This window comes from Poromitra crassiceps, assembly GCF_964638095.1.
Source record: "Poromitra crassiceps genome assembly, chromosome: 5".
NCBI classification, from domain to species: Eukaryota; Metazoa; Chordata; class Actinopteri; order Beryciformes; family Melamphaidae; genus Poromitra; species Poromitra crassiceps.
Window position 1 is genome coordinate 12,196,157 of NC_139642.1, and position 26,570 is coordinate 12,222,726.

General features: G+C 42.1%; 1 protein-coding gene across 1 annotated transcript; it reads left to right on the forward strand.

The window, feature by feature from the left end:
- The first annotated feature begins 1,550 nt into the window (after positions 1-1,550).
- On the forward strand, positions 1,551-26,048 carry serpine2 (serpin peptidase inhibitor, clade E (nexin, plasminogen activator inhibitor type 1), member 2). The gene is made up of 9 exons (XM_083636883.1): positions 1,551-1,717; positions 8,290-8,568; positions 8,784-9,008; positions 10,089-10,286; positions 14,872-15,067; positions 17,165-17,262; positions 19,943-20,029; positions 21,404-21,487; positions 25,402-26,048. Exons 2-9 carry the CDS (start codon positions 8,295-8,297, stop codon positions 25,437-25,439), a joined length of 1,200 nt encoding a protein of 399 aa, XP_083493009.1. The 5' UTR covers positions 1,551-1,717; positions 8,290-8,294; the 3' UTR covers positions 25,440-26,048.
- Positions 26,049-26,570: the final 522 nt, after the last annotated feature.

The window sequence follows — 26,570 nt, forward strand, 5'->3', positions numbered from 1 at the left end:
ACTTGCAAAATCAGTGAAATGGAAGTGTCCCTCGTAGGGCACCATCCTCCTACTACACAGCTGTGTCTCCATTCAGTTCCTCTCGGAAACTGTCAAAACACACACGGTGACCCTGTCCACTTCCCCTAGCAGTGTTTATTTTCACAACAATCTTCTCTTTGCATCCCAGCTGAACATGCAAGACCCCCGCCCCCCCCCCCCCCCCACACACACACACACACACACACACAAAACACTTCCCTGAAATCCTGCCCTAAATCCAACCCCATTGTGGGGATATTAAGTAGAATTCTTCAAGCCTCCACCTCGGTCCTGGGCCAGCGGCTATGTGAAACAATATAAAGGTGAGGTTTGCAGCCTCCAAAAGTCCACTTATTCTGACTTGATGTGAAGCATCTACTGGTATTATTATCACGGTCCACAATCCTGTCTTTGTTTAGGTAAAGTGTGTTTTGCACTGTTTGCACAACCACATAACCCCTCCATTTTACCAAGGATTGGTCATAACTGCCTGTACCTACAATCCCCTGTAATTCAATCCACCACCCCACCCATACGTCTACTCATAATCCTCGCTTTAGTGCGCTGGCAGCAGCACAAGGGATGTAATTGAGCCTAAGCTTCTCCACAGGTGTGTGTGTGTGTGTGTGTGTGTGTGTGTGTGTGTGTGTGTGTGTGTGTGTGTGTGTGTGTGTGTGTGTGTGTGTGTGTGTGTGTGTGTGTGTGTGTGTGTGTCATCAGGTGGTCCTTTGGCCTCCCTTCCGTTGAGGTGCTTTTAATGGGCTTGATGCTTCATTTGTGTGCAAGGTGAGCAAAAAAAAAGTGTTGGTGTTGGGGGGGTCGGGGGTCACCAGAAAGTTAGCCTAATAGTCATAAGTTGGAAAATCACACCAGGGACCATTCAGGAACCACACCTGTGTTTCCTTTAAACTGATAGTTTGGTGACCATCTAATTAATAAGTCATCACATTTATCTTGTTAGTCATCACTTTGTACTTTGTCCCAAGAACTTTAGTCTATTATGTTTGAGGTGTTGTTGTCAAACAGTCAGCGGTGTCAAATGATGGACTTTATAGTTTAGGCTTTTGTGAATCTGCGCATCATTAGATGACTGTTTTTATTGTTGACATTCAGTGCCCCTCCATTGTCACTTCCTATTGTAAATAAACCAGTAAAATTACAACCCCGTCAAGTTAGGCAGCGTTAGCCAAATTAAGACCGGAAGTGCAGTGATCTTGCCTACAGAAAATAAGTTGCACTTTTCAATTGCACGGAAAATATATTGGATTTGGATGTAACTGTGCACAGCAAAACTGTTATAATACAGTATTCGTATTATAAATGGAGAGAACGTATAGCAGATCATCATGTTGCATGGTATTTCAAAGTATTTTACTTTGAAAACTCTGACCAGAGCTTTTATTTATTGATTGTGGCCACCTTGACACTCGTCAAGCTTGGCAGCACCTCATGCCTGGCTGTTTGAAGAGAAGGCGGAGTTCGGGTTAATAATAAAAGTCCTCCATGAAACAGCGTTGAGACGAGTTAGTAGTTAGTAGCTCTCTTCACCTTGACTGGAATAAGGAGTTCTTCGTTCCACGCTGGGTACGAACCACGAACCTACATTTATCGCTTGGACGGTTTGTTTGTATTGAAAAGAAGATATAGCGCTGTAACGTTACACAGGTTTTTCACCTGCGGTGCGACATCTCATTTGGTAAGGACACTCGTTTATTGAACGTTAGCTAGCTTACTTTCTTATCATTATTAAATGCAAAACGCAGCCTTTTAGTCTGCGAACTAACGTTATTTTTTCATAAATAATTGATCCCATAACGTTAACGTTAATGAGCCGTATAACTGTCTTCACGTGGGACCAGGACAGGTGCTCCCTGTTTTATATTCCTACACTTGTCACAAATGACAGTAGCCTACTATTATTACTGTATTCTGTCAATCTATCGAGGTTGTAGCTACTCTGTCATATATCTATCGCATCGTGACTTGCTTCCTTCCTGGACTGGGTGTTGTGATGAGAATATAAATGTCATTGTGACTGTTAAAATGTTATATATTGTCACAGTTGTGTTTTGCCAGCTGTTTTCAGTTCCTGGGGACATAATTTATTTCAAGCCGAGTTAACCGACACATGCCGTTCTCTCTTGGACAGCCAGGCAAGCCAAATTCTATTAAAGAAAATCGGACTCTCAAAGTAGTCTAGGTTAGATAGATCACAGTTAGAATATCTTAATAACTACTATGCATTCTACTCTTTATTCGGCATATACATCTACTGCCCCCCCGGCCATATAGCCTGTTATCCAGATAACGTTACAAAATGTCTACTTTTAATTGGTCCACCAAAATGCACCTTGGTGGGCGGTTGGCCGATAGGAGCCACTAATTATTCGTAAAAGGTGTTTAGTCATATTTACAGTGTGGTTGCTGATAAGCAAGGGAGCATAACATGTACAGAGTTTTAACAGCAGCTTGACTCTTCAGTCATTCTCTGAAGGAAGAATGACTGAAGAGTCTGGCATTGAGGCTATACTTGGCTTGATGATGTTCTTTCAGTTTGCTTATTTTCAAAAGATTTTGAGGGACTTTGGCAAAAAGCAGACTTTGAAAGGAAAAGAGCACCTCAGCTATATGTAGGCTATAGCTAAATAATTATCCCACACTTAAAACTATGACTGAGCAACTTTCCTCATACCATTTGTCCAAGCAAACGGTTATTTAAGGTAATTATATGCTGGCTGACTCTTGTGGCTACATTCATTTATTGGAACTAGTACAGCGCCCGTCCACCCGCCCCCCTCCCCCGCAATTCCTCACATCCCCAGCAGCACACCCGCCAAGTTTGAAGTCGATCGAACAAACAGATAAAAAAAACATTTGTGTTGCCAGTAAGTGGCGCTCTCACTATGGAATTCAGCAGCGCACTCCTTCGGGTTCCCAGCAGCACACTCCCCGTGTTTGAAGTCGATCAGTGAAACGGTTCTCGAGATAAACCGCTTTTTGTGTTGCCAGTAGGTGGCGCTGTGACTAATGACTATGCAATAAAGGCGGATTTTATTTGACTAAAATAGTTTGAAAGGCTAAATTCACTCTAAAATGATGGTGGCACAAGGAAAAGTACTTCAGGCGGGTCGTCGTTTCAAGGGATGCTAATTGCGCGTATTCATATTTAGACACTGAGTAAGAGTTAGAGGCAGAACACACTGAGTAAGAGTTAGTCAGAGGCAGAACACACTGAGTAAGAGTTAGTCAGAGGCAGAACACACTGAGTAAGAGTTAGTCAGAGGCAGAACACACTGAGTAAGAGTTAGTCAGAGGCAGAACTGGAGAAGGTCTGTTGTTGCTCCTGCCTGGGGACACACACTGGTTCCTCAGCTACTGTGGAGGCATTCAGGAAAACGTGCTTGGGTAGAGCTGTGTTATGATTGTGGTTAACCATGATGAATCATGTCAAAGGGATATCTTGGCATTTTAGAATTTCACTCTCCTCTTTTGATTTTGGCTTTTTCACCTGACACTTAGCACATCTACTAATAAGAATGAGAAGTGTCCGGGTGTGTGTGTGATGTGTGTGAGCAGAATTGTGTCCGGCCACAGCTATGCCTTTTTACGTGTGATCGGGCTGAAACTTTCAGGAAGTGTAAAGAGCACCCGTGCAGGTGACCTGACAGAGACAGATTTTTTTAATTAGGTAATTGCCCTAATTACCTAATATGATGTGATGTCACTCAAGCAATGATGCCATCCTTCCTAACTGGGTCTAACTCCTGTGGGGTGGGGTGGGGTGGGCTGGGGGTGGGACAGAACGGGTGGGTCCAACTCCCACAGGTCCAGTAGTGCTGAAAGTTTAGTTAAATACTAACAAGCCCTTTGTTAGAATAATTGAGCACAAAGAATCCCTCCCTCACAATATGAATAAAATGATTAAAATTAAACATGTCAAGGTTTTTGCTTTCAGACTCGGACAATATACCCTAGCCTGAGGTAGCCTCTGTTCCAAGATAGACTTGTTGTGAGTGAGAGAGAGAAAAGTATGTTTTTTGTCATCGCCAGAGCTGTTCCACCTCTCTCCATCTGCATACTTGGAGCAGTTGTAAGTGTGAATGGTGATGTATGAATGTTGATTGAATGCCAGCAGCAGCCTTTCCATTCATCTGTAGTGGTATCTCTGATGTAGGCTTCATGCTATCTACTGAAACATTAATATGTAGTGGTATCTCTGATGTAGGCTTCATACTATCTACTGAAACATTAATATGTAGTGGTATCTCTGATGTAGGCTTCATACTATCTACTGAAACATTCATCTTTAGTGGTATCTCTGATGTAGGCTTCATACTGTCTACAGAAACATTCATCTGTAGTGGTATCTCTGATGTAGGCTTCATGCTATCTCCTGAAACATTCATCTGTAGTGGTATCTCTGATGTAGACTTCATACTATCTACTGAAACATTCATCTGTAGTGGTATCTCTGATGTAGGCTTCATACTGTCTACAGAAACATTCATCTGTAGTGGTATCTCTGATGTAGACTTCATACTATCTACTGAAACATTCATCTGTAGTGGTATCTCTGATGTAGGCTTCATACTGTCTACAGAAACATTCATCTGTAGTGGTATCTCTGATGTAGGCTTCATGCTATTTACTGAAACATTAATATGTAGTGGTATCTCTGATGTAGGCTTCATGCTATCTCCTGAAACATTCATCTGTAGTGGTATCTCTGATGTAGACTTCATACTATCTACTGAAACATTAATATGTAGTGGTATCTCTGATGTAGGCTTCATGCTATCTACTGAAACATTAATATGTAGTGGTATCTCTGATGTAGGCTTCATGCTATCTCCTGAAACATTCATCTGTAGTGGTATCTCTGATGTAGGCTTCATACTATCTACTGAAACATTAATATGTAGTGGTATCTCTGATGTAGGCTTCATGCTATCTCCTGAAACATTCATCTGTAGTGGTATCTCTGATGTAGACTTCATACTATCTACTGAAACATTAATATGTAGTGGTATCTCTGATGTAGGCTTCATACTATCTACTGAAACATTAATATGTAGTGGTATCTCTGATGTAGGCTTCATACTATCTACTGAAACATTAATCTGTAGTGGTATCTCTGATGTAGGCTTCATACTATCTACTGAAACATTAATATGTAGTGGTATCTCTGATGTAGGCTTCATACTATCTACTGAAACATTAATATGTAGTGGTATCTCTGATGTAGGCTTCATACTATCTACTGAAACATTAATCTGTAGTGGTATCTCTGATGTAGGCTTCATGCTATCTCCTGAAACATTCATCTGTAGTGGTATCTCTGATGTAGACTTCATACTATCTACTGAAACATTAATATGTAGTGGTATCTCTGATGTAGGCTTCATACTGTCTACAGAAACATTAATCTGTAGTGGTATCTCTGATGTAGGCTTCATGCTATCTCCTGAAACATTAATCTTTAGTGGTATCTCTGATGTAGGCTTCATACTATCTACAGAAACATTAATATGTAGTGGTATCTCTGATGTAGGCTTCATACTGTCTACAGAAACATTAATCTGTAGTGGTATCTCTGATGTAGGCTTCATGCTATCTCCTGAAACATTCATCTGTAGTGGTATCTCTGATGTAGGCTTCATGCTATCTCCTGAAACATTAATATGTAGTGGTATCTCTGATGTAGGCTTCATACTATCTACTGAAACATTAATCTGTAGTGGTATCTCTGATGTAGGCTTCATACTATCTACTGAAACATTCATCTGTAGTGGTATCTCTGATGTAGGCTTCATGCTATCTCCTGAAACATTAATATGTAGTGGTATCTCTGATGTAGGCTTCATGCTATCTCCTGAAACATTAATATGTAGTGGTATCTCTGATGTAGGCTTCATACTATCTACTGAAACATTAATCTGTAGTGGTATCTCTGATGTAGGCTTCATACTATCTACTGAAACATTCATCTGTAGTGGTATCTCTGATGTAGGCTTCATACTATCTCCTGAAACATTAATCTGTAGTGGTATCTCTGATGTAGGCTTCATGCTATCTACTGAAACATTCATCTGTAGTGGTATCTCTGATGTAGGCATTATACCATCTACTGAAACATTAATCTGTAGTGGTATCTCTGATGTAGGCTTCATACTATCTACTGAAACATGAATCTGTAGTGGTATCTCTGATGTAGGCTTCATACTATCTACTGAAACATTAATCTGTAGTGGTATCTCTGATGTAGGCTTCATACTATCTACTGAAACATTAATATGTAGTGGTATCTCTGATGTAGGCTTCATGCTATCTACTGAAACATTAATCTGTAGTGGTATCTCTGATGTAGGCTTCATACTATCTACTGAAACATTAATCTGTAGTGGTATCTCTGATGTAGGCTTCATACTATCTACTGAAACATTAATATGTAGTGGTATCTCTGATGTAGGCTTCATACTATCTACTGAAACATTAATCGGTAGTGGTATCTCTGATGTAGGCTTCATACTATCTACTGAAACATTAATATGTAGTGGTATCTCTGATGTAGGCTTCAAACTATCTACTAAAACATTAATATGTAGTGGTATCTCTAATGTAGGCTTCATACTATCTACTGAAACATTAATATGTAGTGGTATCTCTGATGTAGGCTTCATACTATCTACTGAAACATTAATATGTAGTGGTATCTCTGATGTAGGCTTCATACTATCTACTGAAACATTAATATGTAGTGGTATCTCTGATGTAGGCTTCATGCTATCTACTGAAACATTAATCTGTAGTGGTATCTCTGATGTAGGCTTCATACTATCTACTGAAACATTAATCTGTAGTGGTATCTCTGATGTAGGCTTCATACTATCTACTGAAACATTAATATGTAGTGGTATCTCTTATGTAGGCTTCATACTATCTACTGAAACATTAATATGTAGTGGTATCTCTGATGTAGGCTTCATACTACCTACTGAAACATTAATATGTAGTGGTATCTCTTATGTAGGCTTCATACTATCTACCGAAACATTAATATGTAGTGGTATCTCTGATGTAGGCTTCATACTACCTACTGAAACATTAATATGTAGTGGTATCTCTGATGTAGGCTTCATGCTATCTACTGAAACATTAATCTGTAGTGGTATCTCTAATGTAGGCTTCATGCTATCTACTGAAACATTAATCTGTAGTGGTATCTCTTATGTAGGCTTCATACTATCTACTGAAACATTAATCTGTAGTGGTATCTCTTATGTAGGCTTCATACTATCTACCGAAACATTAATATGTAGTGGTATCTCTGATGTAGGCTTCATACTACCTACTGAAACATTAATATGTAGTGGTATCTCTGATGTAGGCTTCATACTATCTACTGAAACATTAATATGTAGTGGTATCTCTGATGTAGGCTTCATACTATCTACTGAAACATTCATCTGTAGTGGTATCTCTGATGTAGGCTTCATGCTATCTACTGAAACATTCATCTGTAGTGATATCTCTAATGTAGGCTTCATGCTATCTACTGAAACATTAATATGTAGTGGTATCTCTGATGTAGGCTTCATACTATCTACTGAAACATTAATATGTAGTGGTATCTCTGATGTAGGCTTCATACTATCTACTGAAACATTAATATGTAGTGGTATCTCTGATGTAGGCTTCATACTATCTACTGAAACATTAATCTGTAGTGGTATCTCTAATGTAGGCTTCATGCTATCTACTGAAACATTAATCTGTAGTGGTATCTCTGATGTAGGCTTCATGCTATCTACTGAAACATTAATATGTAGTGGTATCTCTGATGTAGGCTTCATACTATCTACTGAAACATGAATCTACAGTGGTATCTCTAATGTTTAATTAATGTTTCAGTGGATAGTAGATAGGATGACATCATTGTTCGAGTGACATCACATCATAGGTAATTAGGGCAATTACCGAATTAAAAAGGTAGTTTGCCCGGGTCACTCTAGCGTAGAACTCAAATCCGCCCACTCCACCGACTTGGCTGCTCCTCCAAGAAGGAAATGGAGTGTAACATGTTGACATCAGGCCTGATATCAGGCTAGCATGCAGGCCTTTGTTTGAACTCCACGTGGGAGTGTTGAGGTTTGTTCTCCTGGACCCTCTCCAAAAAAAGGGAGAAAATAAATAAGGTGAACAGGTGCTCGAAACTAAAGACTGCAATGGTTCATCCAAGCTGATGTTCTCCTCTCTGTTTCTTACTAGGTGATATGGAGATCAATACGAGGCACCTCTCTGTATTGTGCCTATATGTGCTGGTGACCTTGTCTGGCCAGACAGGTGTGCTGTCCCAGGCTCCCTCCTACGGCGAACGGGGTTCTGATCTGGGCCTGCAGGTGTTCCAGCAAGTCGCCCGCTCCAAGCCCCGGGACAATGTGGTGCTCTCGCCCCATGGAGTAGCCTCCATCCTGGGCATGCTGCTGCCAGGTGCCCACGGACAAACCCGGAGGCAGGTCCTTACTGCTCTCCGCTACAAGAAAAATGGTGAGGAATTTTGGAGCATGTATTTAGTATTTATGCTCACAAACATTCTCAATGATCTAAATCTAAAATTGGTTGTAGGATGAATCTTTGTATGTTGATTGTTGAACCCAAACGTTCTTTGATATTATGAGCGTGTGTAACTACAATTAAATCATGCCTACTGTACGCATTCTCTTTTGATAAGACATGATTCAAACTTGACTTGGTCTGTGCAGGCCCTTACAAGATGTTGAGGAAGCTGCACAAGACCTTGACAGCCAGATCCAACCCGGATGTGACCATTGCCAATGCCATATTCACCCAGGAGGGTTCTCCCTTGAAGGACACCTTCACCACCATCAACAAAGCCAACTTCCAGTGTGAGAGCAGGACCCTGGACTTCAGTGACAACCAGGTGGCAGCAGACCAAATCAATGAGTGGGTCAGCAATAAGACCAAAGGTAGGAGTCGTCTTTTTTTACACAAGATGATACAGTTAAAGGAAACGCATCTCAAGATTAGACGAACAGACCTGAGCAAAACGTTGGCATATACATGCAGACCCTGTACATCCATTTTAAAATGTCCCTTTTATTTCCTGTGAATGATGCTGTTGTACTGTCAGATGTACCTTGTATTGCACTTGGAATGGTAATATAATAATACTGTAATATCTTTTAGGATGCATTACCCTTTGAACCCACACCCTGCAGGAAATGATGATTACATCTTCTTTCACAGCCAACAACACAAACTCAACGTAATGAACTCCTCCAGCTTTGAGCTTCTGTGTAAAGTAAAGACAAATAGGCTGGACCAGTGGTTCTCAAACCTTTTCTGTCATGCCCCACTTTGGAGGAGGAAAAATGTTCATGCCCCCCCACCGCCCCAACAAAATTGTAACAAAATGGTCCAAGTTTAACTTTCATTGAAATAACATCAAGATCATGACAATTCCTTTCTATTTTCTGTCAATAATGTTGTCCAAATAAAAAAACAACTTCTATTTCAACTTTATACAACATTTTGTGACTGCTACATTTGCTTTTTTAAATACTAAATTAAAATAATCAAACAGAAATTGCAATTGCAATCACTTGGCTAGAACAAAGTTAACCAGATTGCTCCAGCAGATAAAAATCTAATGAAATGTGCAATCACTTTGTTATAACAATATCAATAAAGTTCTATCTAAAAAGTCTTATTATCACTGTATTAGTGGCTGCAATGAACCTGTTTTGCACTGCACATATTTTCAAAATAATAACAATAAAGTGCAACCTGTGCAAAACTAAACAAAACAAGTTAAAATATTTGGTAATATGAATGAACCATCCATGGAATTAATGCAAAGTCACTACAGAAGCGGGGTTCATTTATTGCTCACCGGGTCAAAACATTGGTTCCGCGCTGCATTTCTGCATTTCCCCCTGTGAATCAATAATGATTGATTCTTCCTCTTTTCTCCAGTGAATATGAAAGAGATGTGTTTGTGTTTGTTTCTTGCTGATGCTTCATGTCCCTGTTGCTCACTGATCCAGGTCTCATCTCCAGCCTGATCACAGCAGACATGCTGGACCCTCAGATGACCCGTCTGGTAGCTGTCAACTCCATCTACTTCAAAGGCCGGTGGAAGTCTCGCTTCCAGCCTGAAGACACCAAGATGAGAACCTTCAACGGGGCCAACGGCAACGTATATAAAGTCCCAATGATGTCCCAGCTGTCTGTCTTCAACATCGGTGAGTGGGGATCTGAGGGACTCTGATGTGTGACGCTCTCGCTATGCGTTTGGATTTGACTTCTAAGTGGAGCAAGTTAAAGGTCGACAGTGCTCATGATTTGGTTTTCAAATATACTACGGCTCAGGATGACAATAATGTTCCTCATGATGTTTTGTAAGTGCGAATGTAGCTTAGTTAAAAAGGTATTTATTGAATGATTTTTGGAAGAATAAGCCTTTGCTCACACCATACGCCAAAGCCACGCTGAAGCTGAGCTCACGCTTGGTGTCAACGTCCTCGCCGGTTAAAAGGATGCGAAATGAAACTTGTGCGTTGAGCGTAGGTTGAGCGTAGGTTGAGCGTTGCTTCGGCGTATGGTGTGAACGTAGGCTAAAGGCTGGATCCCACCTGGAACGTCACGTACGCGTTCCGGCTCCGACGCGGTCGTCTGAGCTGCTCGCAGGGCATTTTAATCAACGCGTGTGATCCCACCGGGCGCGCAACGGCGCGTATCAGAAGCGTATCAGAAGCGTCCCAGAAGCGGCTCGGCTCCCCGCTCCGCTAAAGATACGCGGCAGTTCTATTTTTCACGGATGACGCCTGGAAGCTGCGTCAAGCTGCACAGAGCAGATGGTTCAGCTGCGGCGCAGCCGGAACGCTGCCCAGACGGGCCTGGTGGGACCAAGGTGTTAAAGGCCCACACGCACAGGGAGCGTCAGATCCCAGTGTTTGGAAGCCCAGCCATTGTTTTAAACGTGCCGAACGCGCACCAAGAGCGTTCTGACGCTCGTCAAACTGCCTCGACGCTCGTACTCCCAACCTGTTTTGATTTTGGAGCGTCAAACCAGGTTCCAGCAGCGACCAAAGTGCTCTGAGCTCCTCCCTCCCTCTCTGCCCACTTCCATCCCCGTCTCTGTCTCGATAAAGTAGTGCTCCTCAACTCTCACGTCAGTTTAAATACAGCAGGCATTAATACGCTACACTAGCAAGACTACAACGTGAGAGTAAGGTTCTAAACACATCAGCTAGCAAAACATAGCTTATCTCTGGATGTCATGATGAGATTAGAATAAGTTTGGACAGAATTGCATAATTTCCCCCCGCAGCGCTGCCTTTTTCCTCTCCCCCTCTGCATGGGAAACAGGTAGGATCTCAATCTCAAGCTTGCCCAGAATGACGTGCTGAACAAAAGGCTATATTTCCCGCTGCAAAGTCGATCTCTGAGAAGAATACTAGAGGAATAAATGCATTTGAAACATATTGATCCAGAGGAGAGTATTGTGGCCTATTCTGTAGCCTACCTTTCCTCTGCAGTAGCCAGGCAGCAGCACTGTGCTCCAAACCACGCTGGAGCTTCTCCCCATGTTTAGAAAGTGATTAAGTGATTTATTGAGTCATGTCTACCAGGGTAACTGACAGGGAAAACTTAAATCACATTAGCCTTTATTTGGACAATCACTAGTTATTAATAATATATTCATATATAACATACACTTTCATTTAACACATTTGACACATAGTTAGGCTAATACACAGAGTTATTGTGCATACACAGACAGACAGGCACCATATTCCTATCTCACAGGCAGCCCTGTCATGGTGCTCTTTGCAGGGCCAGAAGAATGCTAGGTCATCTGCAGAAAGCTAGGTTGTCTACAGAATCCCTGCCATTATGTCAACGTCATGTCTGCAGAATGCCTCCAAAATATGTGGCAGGGCTGATGTCACCTGATGTGGGTCCTATAAATGTCTGTGACTTTCTGTTCATTGTATGTAAGCCTGTGTATCCATCCGTGAATATACAGGAGTGCATCTCTTGGCCAAGATCTATGTGAAATACATCATATCAGACGACTTCTTCTGACTCCTGGCTCCATCATTTCATTACAACTGGTTTTTTGTTGTGACGAATAGTCTATGGTTTTAATCCGCAGTTCATGTTTACAAGAGGCTTATGACAGGGGCTCAAAACTACGGTATAACAACTTTTTTTAATCGGCCAATTGTGCCTGATTACATAGGCTATAAATGAGTGGCCTTTTTCCCCAAATAGTAATGGTTCTGTCATTCTGTGGTGTATATACTTTTCAGATCTGACGCTTGCAGTGCGCTATAGGGGCAGATCTTGACGCGCATCAAATGACGCGCGTCAAGATTGGCTCCCTGTGCGTGTGCGCCTTAAGTCCTCACAGGCCAAAGTAACTGAACCATGATTGGCAGACGACATCAGCTCCTCTCATTCAAATGTGGTAGACCTGCTGAGTGGACTGAACTTGACTGATTGGAAGGATTTTATCAATTTTTTGAAGGGAGCCAATCAAGACCAAATTGAGTTGTAATGTGTTGTTGTTGTTGTTGTTGACTAACTCTAAATTAACTATTCAAACAAAATCCAATGTTTATATTAAACTCCTTTGGTCCTCTGTATATAAGTAGATACAATTGAAATTCCTACAATAGAGCCCCTTTAACTTGGTCCTCAGAGGTAATTTAGCATGTGATTAAGCCTACAGTACATAGAGGCCAAGTGGTGGTGTAAGAGCAGAATTAATTATTGTGCAGATCTTTTCTATGATCTTTGAGTGGAGGGTTAGGGTTAGGGTTAGAGGGGGAGTTCCATGACGCTGGTGTTAAATGTTTGGTTTCCTCCAGAAGGCTCATATCTGGCCCTGACTGACATGTCAAGCCTCTAACCACTTCCTCACACCAGCAGTAGATGCAATTGAGAGAGGTGTTATGATGCAGTACCAACTTGTAGTGCCAGTTAAAAAAAAAAAAAAATATATATATATATATATATATATATATATATATATATATTTATATATATTATAAAATAAAGGAATATTTATATTCCTTTATTTATAGAGGGAGAGTCTCACTGAGAGCAATGTTCTCGTTTTCAGGAGCGCCCTGTTCACATTCACACACACATTCACACCTGGAAGCTGACCAGTACAACCACAGTCTGATCTGCTGGCCACTGATCAGCTCCACTGGAGCAGTTGGGTTTAGGGCCTTGCTCTTGTTGTTGAGCTGTGGCCTGACCACCTGGATCATATTGGGTCCTGTGTGAAGTGAAATGATATAGCAGGCAGTCTTCTCTCTATATTTAGATTGGATGAGGGCTGTTAAGGCCTTCTCATACAGCGCTGGTCTGGAGTTAAAGCTACGGCCATGTTTGGCAGCCATAAGGGATAGTGGCTTGTTTCTTTTGCTTTGAGTCTGCAGGAGGTCATTGACTGCAGCTTGGCTCTGTCACATGTTGCTTGGATTCATGTCTATAAATTCCTCTGTATTATACTTTTGTCCTCAACTCGCAGAGAACACTGCAAGGAACCAATATCCATAACAACGTTAAATCACTTAGCTGTGGCTGTATGGTCACATGTGTGTGTCTTATAGTGGGATCCACATTGTTGGTTTTATGATTTCATATGGTTATTATGTCCTTTGATGCCAGGTCTTATGACGTTACTGTACAGACACATCTGCATGGACACTTGTGGTAGGAGTGTGGTATTGCTGTGGCTCTGTGTTCTTTTGTTTGGCAGACTAACCCAGACAGTGCAGCTCATCCCTGAGGTGTACTGTACATTTATCATTCCTATTCTGCAACTCAAACCCCCACGAGAGGAGAAGAGGAGGGGAGGGGAGGGGAGGGGAGGGGAGAGGAGGAGAGAGGAGAGGAGGGGAGGAGAGGAGGGGAGAGGGGAGAGGAGAGGAGAAGAGGGGAGAGGAGAGGAGAGGAGAGGAGAAGAGGGGAGAGGAGAGGAGGGGAGAGAGGAGAGGAGAGGAGAGGAGAGGAGAGGAGGGGAGAGAGGAGAGGAGGGGAGAGGAGAGGAGAAGAGGGGAGAGGAGAGGAGAAGAGAGGAGAGGAGAGGAGAGGAGGAGAGGAGGGGAGAGAGGAGAGGAGGGGAGGGGAGGGAAGAGGGGAGAGGAGAGGAGAGGAGGAGGGGAGAGGAGAGGAGAGGAGAGGAGAGGAGGGGAGAGGAGAGGGGAGAGAGGAGAGGAGAGGAGAGGGGAGAGAGGAGAGGAGAGGAGGGGAGAGAGGAGAGGAGAGGAGAGGAGGGGAGGGGAGAGGAGAGGAGAGGAGGGGAGGGGAGAGGAGCTTTCTGCTTCTTTGATGTCTGTGTTTTCTTCTCCAAAATAAAATTACAACCATTAGTTAAAATCCGGTGTGGCTACATTAGGACAGGGCTTCTGCCAGTCACAGTGCGTTGCTCCGTTCAAGCTAACAGACAAACCAAACCGAGACTCCACCAACCACCAGCTATAATCTGTCAAATGAAACCGAAAAAAACGGCTTGATTTGACACAATTCCAACTCACGAATGCCCCCTCTTGATACCGGTTACTGTCACCCTGACCTCTGAAACTCTAGACCCTTGTCTTCTTCTGCCAGGCCCTGGCCACCACACCCTGACCTGTGGAGCTCTTCACCCTTAACTTGTCTTCTTCTCTCTGCCAGGCCCTGGCCACCACACCCTGACCTGTGGAGCTCTTCACCCTTAACTTGTCTTCTTCTCTCTGCCAGGCCCTGGCCACCACACCCTGACCCCTGGAGCTCTTCACCCTTAACTTGTTCTTTTCTCTCTGCCAGGCCTGGCCACCACCCAGGGAGTGAAATACAAGGTGATTGAGCTGCCCTACCACGGCAACAATGTCAGCATGCTGATCGCCCTGCCTTCTGAAGAGGACACGCCCCTCTCAGACGTCACCCCACACATCAGCACAGCCACGGTGCAGAGCTGGGCCAAACTCATGCACCCCAGGAAGGTCCGCCTCCTCATCCCCAAGTAAGACACACTATACTGTATGTATATATGTATGTATGTATGTATGTATGTATGTATGTATGTATAATGAGTTCATTTGCAAAAACAGGTAAACGCCATTCTTAACTCATTGAGTGCCAGCCACTTTTGGAGAACGGATGCTCCCAGTGCCAGAGTTTCAGAGCGTTTTCAGTGATTTCTCGAGGCCCACAGAATATTGTGTGATATTACTATGTAAACACTGAACACGCACAAAGAACGATGAGACTCTATTCTATCATCTGCAAAAAAAAGTTTATTGATCCCATTTTCCGTTCTTTAGTTATGAGCCGGAGAAGATAGGCTGTTTTGAGCAAAAAGACACTTTTCAAATTAGAAGCTGAGTTATTCCGCCTTTTGTGAAATGCAGCATTTCAAGCACATTCACTGAGTCATCTGGTGGGCATCGGATATTCTGGCTTGCGTTTGTCAATCCTGTCCTGCTGCCTGGGTCTGTCTGGGTGTTGCGCGCTGCTCTGCGTGCCCCCCCCCCCCCCCCCCGCCCCGCCCCGCCCCGCCTCGCCTCGCCTCGCCTCAACTGCACACTCCTCCTCCTGTCTGTGGTGGCTCTCTGCTGAGTTTGCTGTGCGCACAGTGAAGGGACATCGACATCCTGCTTTTTTACAGCGTTCCGCGTGTGTTTGTCACCGGCAACGATGCTTCCAGTTGAGAATATAATAACAACTCCACGGTGTGGATGTGCGGATGTGCTGTCCGGCTCAATTGTGGGAGCAGATTGGCTGCTGCAGGCACAGCTGCAGTAACGTGCTTCAGCATATCGATGCATACGGATGCGATGCGATTTCCGTTTCCATAACGACTTCTTCTTTGTTTTTTCCTTGCCTTTCTGTTATGTGGAGAGCACTGTCGCCACCTAAGGGTTCTGTAAAATAGGTTAGACACATCCAATAGCTATAATATTTGTACATCAGAGGCAGAAGGCTTTGATCGACGCCCCACCGTCAAAAAACGCAATTGACGAACATGTCCGTCCTTGGCACTCTACGTTACTATTTGAAATGACGAACATGTCCGTCCTTGGCACTCAATGAGTTAAAATGAATAAACAACACCTGTTTGATACTCCCTGGACTGCACATACAAAAAAAAAAATGTAATTTATGTGAAAATTACCAGATGAATATGTTTTAGTTGTGATTGATAGTAAAAATTTACCAAAAATAAATAAATTACAATATAAATACATCAATATCTAATTTGAAACCATAAAAAATACAGAGATACCTGTTTTTTCAAATGAACTCTTCATATATATATATATATGTTGCCGTGTAAAATGGAAAAATCTACCGGTAGTTTGTAAAAGTGTTTTTCAAAATTGCTCTCATTTGACCTTCTTAAAAGAAAGTCTTACACAAGGTTTCTTCTTCAAAATGCTGGAGCATAGTGCAGCAATTACCTCTGTCACTAATGGATGCTGGCACTCTATTTGAGTGACTGGGGTTTGAAAGAGAAATCTAAATTCTCAGTCCTTCTATTACTAGATCCATGTAACAGTACAGAAAGTGCACTTTGGCTCACTGAAGACATTGGATAGAACTATCCATTGTTCTGAAAGGTGCACCTTCTGCAGGGAAAATGTGCAAAAGTGGAGGTGAATACTTATTGTATGGTGAAATCCGGTATAAACGTGTGCTGATTATTTCTCGACAGAGTTTGTATATTTCTGTTTGTTTTACTGAGATGCTTTTGTTTACTCTTTTTTTATGTATTGTTTTAATATGATTGTTTTTTTAACTGTTCGAAATACATTTTCAAATCAAAAAATCAATTAAATCAATTACCACAGGAGGCACCGCTTATTTACAGTAAGGTGGTTACAGATGTAATGAGACTAGTTTTGATTTCGGCTGTAGGGGTTGAGTATTTTCAGAGTTTTAGATTTGTGATGGTTTCAGTGATGGTGGACACAATTAGAACAACATTCTGTGATTTGTTTGGTCTTGAATCCACTGTCATGATTTAATCGTGTGTGTGTGTGTGTGTGTGTGTGTGTGTGTGTGTGTGTGTGTGTGTGTGTGTGTGTGTGTGTGTGTGTGTGTGTGTGTGTGTGTGTAGGTTTACAGCTGAGGCAGAGGTGGATCTGGAGGCACCCCTCTCAGCACTGGGGATCACAGACATGTTCAGTGAGAGCAAAGCGGACTTCAGACACCTGAGTGAGTGAAAGCAACAGCGTCCAGAACTCTGACCTGACAGGGGACCGCCAAGTATGACATCGTCCTCATTTGGACATGACCACGACTTGAAAATATGAAGGGCCTGTTGGCTGTTTACTGCTACGAGAGCCAGTAATAACTCTGAATGGTGTCTAGCTGCCCGCTGTGAAAAGCTGAATCACTGCTGCTCTTTTCCTTTCCAACAATTTCTGAGGGATGGAATGAAGGCAGCTCCGGCGACTGCAGGGCTCTAGCGCCACCATGTGGCGTAATGGGTGCTGGCATTTAGCGCAGTAATCATGAATCAACTCAGCTTCCACTGATATGGGCTATTGAATCCTGGTACCAATATTTTCAAATTGAGTCTGGCAATAGCTACATGGTGGCCATATCCAGTATCCTTATCCTTCATTGTTTCTAGGGCTGACCCAAATGCTTCGAAGCTTCAATCGATGCCATTGGTAATCGATTTCTAAATCGGTATTCGAATGCTTCGATTTTCTTCTGAAATTTATTTTGAAATAGTAATCCAACATTATTCGTTATGCATCAACATTAATTATTATTACTTATTTTCTCAGACAAGAACATTGTGCCTGACAGCTCTCATCTAACATTACTTACCAGCACTGAAACTGAGACAGTTTGACCATGCAGCCACCAGGGCCTACTGAATATGAGCAAATTCCTTTTTATGAGCTATGGCTGTCATTTATTTGATGTGCTTATTGCACATTTTTTTATCCATTTTCATTTCAATAAAAAGGAAAATCCTTTAAGTCTGATTTTTCTCCTCGCCTCTCATTGTTAGTACGTGCCCTGCACCCCCGTCGAAGCTTCCAATCTATTCGAATACTTGTCACTGAAGCTTCGATTCCTAATTGTTTCCCTCATTTACATGGGAGAGTAAATCTTTCCATTTAACACGTTCACTGCCAATGACGTGTTAATACGTCAAAAAAAATCCAACGGTTGACTGCCAATGACGTGTTAATACGTCAAAAAAAAGATTTTTTTTTTTTGACCGTCGGATGTGCATCTAACCCTTTTACATCTCTTATATAAATATTGGAGCCACCGAATGTGTACAACCCATTCCACCGACCCACTAAGTGGCGACAGTGCTCTCCCAGACTAGAAAAAGCAGAGCCAAAACTGCAGGGGAACGCGCGATGAAACCATTCTCATACTGTAGAATGGATTGGCGAAAACGCTTTCGCTTTCGCGCTGATTGCTGGCGGTGAGGGATTGCAAATTTGCATAATAGATTACGGGTGGAACACACTTTGAAACACGCAGCATAAATAAGACCAGAATCGCAAAAGCTTCATCAAAGCTCTCAACCGAAACTCCAAGAAACGAGCGAGCCCATCCAGACTTGCCCAGCGGCCGCCAGCAGACAGGAGCAGCAGCAAAGCAGTGAGCCTGGTGACGCGAGGTTACAGCAGCAACAGAAACGAGCTTGTGACACGCCCGCTGCAGCCAAGAAGAACACACACGGAGGGAGGAGTTTGAAGGAGAGGGGTGTTTCCTGCTGTTATGGAGGAAATTACTGTTCAAAACTATTGTTTAGATGTCTGACGTCTTACTGATGCCAAAAATGAATGGTTAAAGTGACTGTTCTATCGAATTTCACAAAAAGCTATTTATCTCAGCTTAAATTTTCAGACGCTGAAACCATGCTGTATTCAAGTGCTAATGCCTACATAACTACTAACTCTACAAACTAACTCTTTTAGACAGAGAAAGCACACATTCTATTAGTTCTTTTTAGATATTTTGTCTTCACAAAATCTTAGCAGAAAAGAATCCTCAGGTCTTGAAAGATGAGCCAGAATCCTCAAAAAACCCCTCTGGCAGAAGCTACCTACAGTAAAAAAAAAACAGCTGGCAGTGAATGTGTTAAATCCAGGATAAAAATAACATTTATGCAAAGTTGTGTGCGATCTGAATGAAAAATATTGCATTCGTAGCACTGGTTCAGGTGAATATTTTCCATAAACAACCAGTGTGGTATTGACTAATTATACACTAATCGGACTGTCATATCCATTATATTGGAGGTGAATAACACTATGCACACTAATTAACCGATAATGATCTGATTTATGGTATCTGACTTACCAGATTATTCAAGTGGTCATGTCAACAGCATAGTTCCATATGCTTCATTGGATAACGGCCGTTGTTGGATTATGAGAAATCAGATGAACACACCTAGCGTGACAACGACAGCAATAAATGAACCCAAGAAGAACCTGGAGCACTCGATTCACTGGATATTAATGAAATGTAATAGGTGCAGACTAACGTTTCGACGCGACAGCCTCTTCATCAGAGTCCAAACCTAGCGTGTTGTTTTATTCAGTGCACGGCCCAATCTCACTGTCCACACTCATGAACTTGAGACACATTCGCGCTACTTACTAAAGTGCATGTAAATGCGTCAATCAGATTATTGCCATTACCAGATTATTCCCATTTATCAGATTGTGTGCATGTAAACACACTCACTGACGGGCCGATATCATATTTTAATCAAAGGCCAATGTCGGGTGATACATCAGCAAACCAATGTATTTGTCTGTGTAGCCTCAGAGTTGATGGTTGTATTGTATTTTCTCAGGTGTGGAGCCTGTGCATGTATCTAAGACTTAATGGTTGTGTTGTATTTTCTCAGGTGTGGAGCCTGTGCATGTATCTAAGGCACTCCAGAAAGCTAAAATCGAGGTGAACGAGGATGGAACGAAAGCAGCAGCAGCCACCAGTGAGTGTCCTTGGACTGTATCATATCATATGGCTACATATCTTAATGCTAATGGATGATACTGTTATCCTTGCAACATCTAGGGAGAAATTAATCGAGAAACTAAAGTATCTAGAATTATATTGCATAGAATATGGTATGGCTGTAAATGAAAGTAAAACTAAATTTATGGTGATATTAGGCTCTGAGAAAGATAGGCAGCAGATAGACCTTGGCTCCTTTACAGTCCACCATTGTGATAGCTACACATACCTTGGTGCCATCTTCACAGCGGATGGGAGTGCCCTATCCTCACTGAAAATGCATGTGAATGACAAAATGAAACAACTGAACAGATTAATAATCTTTCTGACTGCTAACTATGATGCCCCCTTCAGTGTGAAAAAGAAAGTATTCGAAGCTGCCTTCTCGTCAGCCATCTTGTATGGGTGTGAGACTTGGCTGAAAGTCCCCCTAAAGACTGTAGAGACCCTTTACATGACAGGAGTCAAAATCATGCTCGGAGTAAGGACTACCACACCAAACCTGACCTGCCTTCTAGAAGCAGGGCTTCCGTCAGTGCAAGCCCTGATAAGAGACAAACAGGCCAAATTCCTGCATAAGATGAGTACACGGCAGGGAGTGGCCGGTGACCCTCTAGGATTTGCACTGGAATTAACCAAACAGGAGAACCGTGTCATGAACTCACACCTGGAGCAGGTCATGAATGTACTAGACCACATCAGAACTGATAGAGAGGAGCAGATGGAAAGAGTGCGGTCAAATGAAGGATCCAAGTTCAGGACTTACTGTAAACTTAACCCTGAGTTATCTGTCCACCCACTCTATATGAACAGCCAACACACCATCGAGGATAGTTTGAGACAAACTTTCTCAAGATTCCGCCTGTCATCCCACCGGTTGCGCATTGAACTGGGAAGATGGAGCCGCACACCTCGAGAACAGCGTGTGTGCTGGTGTGGCACTGGAATCCAGGACGAACAACACCTTCTCTTGTGCCCCCAGACCCAGGATATCCGTGACAGTTTTGATTGTCAGTTTACTGACCTACGGGTATTATTTCAAAATATGGACAAGAAAATGCTATCTATGCTGAGTAAATGCTTAGCTATCTTGGAACGTTGATACAATGATGTATCTGTTATGTGATTGGACCCATTGTTTTTATTTTTCGTATTTTATATGATTATTTTAATAGTTAATATTTCTATGGTTGTCAATAAACAAACTAACTAACTATCTAATGGCTGTCTGCTGAATACGAAGCAGTGTTTAGCTTTATTCCAGGAACATCTAAGTTAGTATTGTAGTATATTTATGCTATTACATGATTTTCCGGTATAATTGAACAATGTGCCTTTCCTTTGTGTCTAGCTGCCATCTTGCTGGCCAGGTCCTCTCCACCCTGGGTCATTGTGGACAGACCTTTCCTGTTCCTCATCCGACATAATCCAACAGGTATGTCTCTGATCTGCCTGGGAGTTCACTCACCTTTTCTTCTTTTTTTTAAGTATGTTTATTCATTTTTTAGTTATCAGAGGGGCAAACAGTCAGTGAAGAATGCGATAACAAATAATATGCCCTCCGTCCCCAGTCACCCACAACACAACACACACAATCTCCACAAAAATAATAACAGCAAAACATAAAACCAAACACACAAACAAAAACAAACGCACAGAGCATCTACAGTAGGCAGAAGGTTAACACTGTAAAAAAAAAAAGTACAGCAGGGGTATGCAGACACAATAAATGGATAAAGGCCCACCACATGTCATATGTCAGACCATGCCAGTCCACAGAGACCACTCCGAAGGGCCCGGGCCCTATCTTCTCCAATATAGTCCAGAAAGGGGATCCAGATTTGAAAAAATGTGAATGGCCTATCCTTGAGCCAAAAGCTGATAGCTTCCAGAGGGAGAAGTTCCATAACACTCCGAATCCACTGCGAAACTGTTGGGGCTGAGTCTGAGATCCACTGAAGAAGAACACATCTTCTTGCACTATAGAGAAGCACTTTGAGCAGCTTCAATGAAGAGGAAACAAGGTTTAATGCTGCTGTATGTAGTCCCAGAATGCAGGAGATAGGGTCAAGTGTAATTTTTTTCCCGAATATGGTATCAACGTCTTTACACACTTTGACCCAGAAGTCATGAATAGCAGGGCAAACAAAAATACAGTGGAAATATGAACCTTCAGCGACCTTACATTTATTACAGAATTTAGAGAGAGAAGGATTAAACTTGTTACGTTTCTTCACTCACCTTTTAAAGGGATACTGCCGTGTAGCCCCCTGCTTGGGAAGGTGAATGTGAATGTATCTTTTTACCACTCAGAAAAAATACATTGAGCCGATGACAGGGTCCAACAACAAACCAACTGGGGAATGAATGGAGTTAGAAGTCCAATGTTGTTTGAACCTGCCAGACAGAGCCGGCCCTCCCTATAAGCAAACTAAGCAGCTGCTTTAGGGCCCCGCAGCCACCAAGGGGGGCCCCTGTGGGAAGAAGAGGGCAGGGCGCAGTCCGTCTTTGACAAGCTCTCGCATGCTCAGTTTTTAAGCTCGAGCAGAACTTCTGGTAAAACTGGAAACTAGACGTCCAGACGAATAGGACCAACCCTGTTATGCTAGCTCACTGGGAAGTGGGTGTAAAATAGCACCAAAGTCGGTGAAGTTTATTTTTTACAAAGGTAAATGGGCATGGCTATTTTTTCAAACGGGTTCCTAGACCTCGCTCTCATATCAAGATATCAAGCCACAACTTTAATACACCAACCCTTCCTTACAAATGAATAATTGGCCTCTTATCAGAAATGCCAATCACTTTGTCCCCTGTTGCTCCATGTAGCTTACCCAAAGAGGAATGTTAAGTTAAGTTAAGTTATCCTTTATTTATCCCCATGGGGAAATTCATCCTCTGCATTTGACCCATCCTCTACTAGGAACCTTCCTAGAACTAGGAGCAGTGGGCAGCCGCAGTGCAGCGCCCGGGGACCAACTCCAGTTATTTTGCCAGTACCTTGGTCAGGGGCACTGACAGGTGTATTAACCCTAACATACATGTCTTTGATGGTGGGAGGAAACCGGAGCACCCGGAGAAAACCCACACGAACACGGGGAGAACATGCAAACTCCACACAGAAAGGACCTGGGACGGACCGGGGTTCGAACCCAGGACCTTTTTGCTGTGAGGCATCAGTACTAACCACTGAGCCACCGTGTCGTCCAAATGGAGGCTGGATGTAATAAATATAGTGTATGTAAGAAACCCCTCATGTTTTAGTGCTGCTCCACTACTTTTGTATAAATGCCCTATTATGGCTGCAATCAGTTTAGCAGTGTCTGACTTTTAAGACATATATTCATCGCAGTAGGCGTGCACTTACCAGGGCCATTCAAAGTGCTTTGCAGAGGAATAATATCATGGTAAAGGTAAAAGATTTCCACTTAAAAAGTGCAAAAGCGATACAAAATGTACAAGGATTAAAGTGGCATCATTAGAAGCGCAGGAGTCTAGCTTCACAGCCATGTTTACCTCTGACATAGGGTTTAAGAGCTCCAGGGTCCTAAAGACAGCCATGTGCATTCAGTGAAAAGATGTTATTCTCGTCTTTTTTCTTTCCCTATTTCTGCACACTGTGGTGCCTAAACACTCATGGACTTGTAGAAATTCAGTATGGTAACAAAGCTGAGACTCTTGTGAATCCAAAGAGCACCATAGACCCTTCTCACGGGGGCCATTTTGTGTCGAGAAGCCAGGGTAAACACAGGTGCAAGCAAAACAGTAATGAGGGTTTCCAACTTCCATGATTGGAATTTGGAAACCCTCATTAGTGTTTTGCTTGCACCTGTGTTTACCCTGGCTTCTCGACACAAAATGGCCCCCGTGAGAAGGGTCTATTGCATTCATGTGTGATGAAACATGGCCTCATACCATTGGAATGTGATGACAGCATTTTATTATTATTTATTTTTTACTTGGCCGCCAGGGGGAACCAAACCCGCTGTACATGTAATGTAATGTAAATGTAATTTACATTTAACATTATTTTCGGATTAAAATAAATAAATAAAAATCACTTTCTCAGGAGCAATACTGAAGTGAGGTTTAGAGCCGCCTAGTGGATAAACACAGTTAATGCCATTTTAAAATATTCAACACTAAGCATTCAGACAAAAACAAAGAAGTAAAAATGACAACTGCAGTCAGTCAGCTTGACTTTGAGTGTTTCACTGAGTCTATTTAATTAGCAGTAAAAGAACTGCGGCCCATCATGTTGATAGAGGTACAAATAAAATGCATAATGCATCTGGCTGGTTCTATGAATACTTCACTGTCTGTCTGCGAGGCAGGCCCCCCAAACTGATCCTGCTTAGGGCCCTCAGATGTACAGATTCAAGTGAAAATCTGACATATGTTACCTTTATGCTGTCGGCTAAATTGTCTTCTTAATTGTCAAAATGCAAACTCTCCAAGTATGAGGTGCCGTATAGGACATTATTCAAACTTTGCCTTATACACATAGACACATTTACCCTCTTGCATATGTGAGATCCTTACACATTCAAATGTGATATCTCACATACACTATTAAAACACTCATAAATACTACTCAAATATAATGCACTCAAAAGTAAAAAGAAAAAGACCCAAACACACCCAACCTACAGAGAACAGAAGCCCTTATAAAAAATAATTTACTTTTATAATTTCATTAATTTATTAATCAATAAAACCAGGATTATGAAGTAGAATCATACAAATATAATATATATAAAATATGTATATGAGTTTGAATAGTGTATGTGAGAAGCTTTCAATGGTGGTATATAAGAAGGTTTCTATGGTGTACAGTATATCAGGGGTTTTTAACTGATTGTGATCCAGGGACCACCGTTCTGACTGAAGAAGCAACCTGAGTGGACCACTGGTGTGAGGGAATGGGTTGAGATTACAACTACATTATTGAATGCAGGTCAGGGACCACCGGCAATGCCTTGACGGACCACCAGGGGGCCGTGGACCACCTGTTGAAAACCCCTGGTGTATATTTCAATAGTGCTTAATATGGGTGTTTCAGTAGTACAGTATGTGAGTGTTCTGAATATGTAAGCATCTCCTATTATGTATGCAAGATGTAAAATGTGTATATGTGCAAGGTAAAGTTTGAATTGCGTCCTATACAATTCAACATGCTCTGTGAAGCCCTGTGTCTATTGGTGGAACGTCATAGCGTGACAGGTTCATGTTTATCTTGTTCACATTCTTATTGACAGAGAGTTTCTGTGTATTGACTCCTCACCCTGAGGCTCAACTATTTGCCTAAAACAAGTTGATTTTGACTGAGAATGTTGTTCTCTCTGTCCTCAGGTACTGTTCTCTTCATGGGCCAGATCAACCAGCCTTAGCTACAGGGAAGCCATCACTGGATGAACCCCTGGTAGCATCACAGGCCTGCACAGGAAATGCTTATTCACACACACACACACACACACACACACACACACACACACACACACACGCACTTACACTCACACACACACACACACACACACACACACACGCACACACACGCACACTTTGTTTGCTGTAGACTTATGTACAATGTGGACATATGATAATATGATTTGTTTTAAGTGTTGCTTTTTATGTTACTCATTTTCTGTAATGCATAACACGCTTTATGAAAATGTTTTGCCATTCCTAAATTTCCAACTATTTTAATTTTTTGTATACTTTTTTTTAATTTGTTACCTTTTTAAAAGACTATGAATGTCAAATATGTGTATTGTAGGATATCAGTTTATTTATCATTTCACTGTTTGATTTTGGAAGTACTCCATGTCAAGTCATTTGAGTTGCACTCCATCTATCGAAGTTATGTCATTGTGTTTTCCCACGGTGAACATCACGCATTTATTTAGCTACTTTGAAATGAATGTTTTCCCTCATTGAGGAAGTGTCTTCTGTTGTCAAACTTGCTTAATATTCAATAAAGTAAATACACATATTTATAACATCAATGAGCAGAGTTTGTCGTAATCATTTTGAGGAATATTACTTCTGTGAAGACGTGTGGGTACATTTTGTAGTTGTTGTTGTGTTACATTATCAATTAAAATACAGCCCATTCTGCCCCCTCAGTTCTGATTGGCAAAATCACAATTTCTTACAGAACGTGTCACTATTTTAGCTACTGCTGAAGAATATTGCTGTGCACACACAAAAATAGTATTAAAAAGAAAACACTGTTTTATAAAGGGGGGGGGGGGGGGGGTTATTTACAGATTCTGTATCTGCTCTGCTGTAACAAAAATGTATTTGGTTTGGCCCTGTACAGTATTCATGTCACATACGGTAATCCTGGCAGACACTTTTATGCGCCGTTCAAATAACGGGGAAGATGGTAATATGAACTTCCCAGTTGAAAATGCACTTCACGTCAGCTGTCGGCATTCAGGCAGTACGACTTGAGAACCGGGGAGGGGTTTGCCCCGAATCTGTGGCGATGAGGTGACCAACAAGGAAATTCTAGTGGA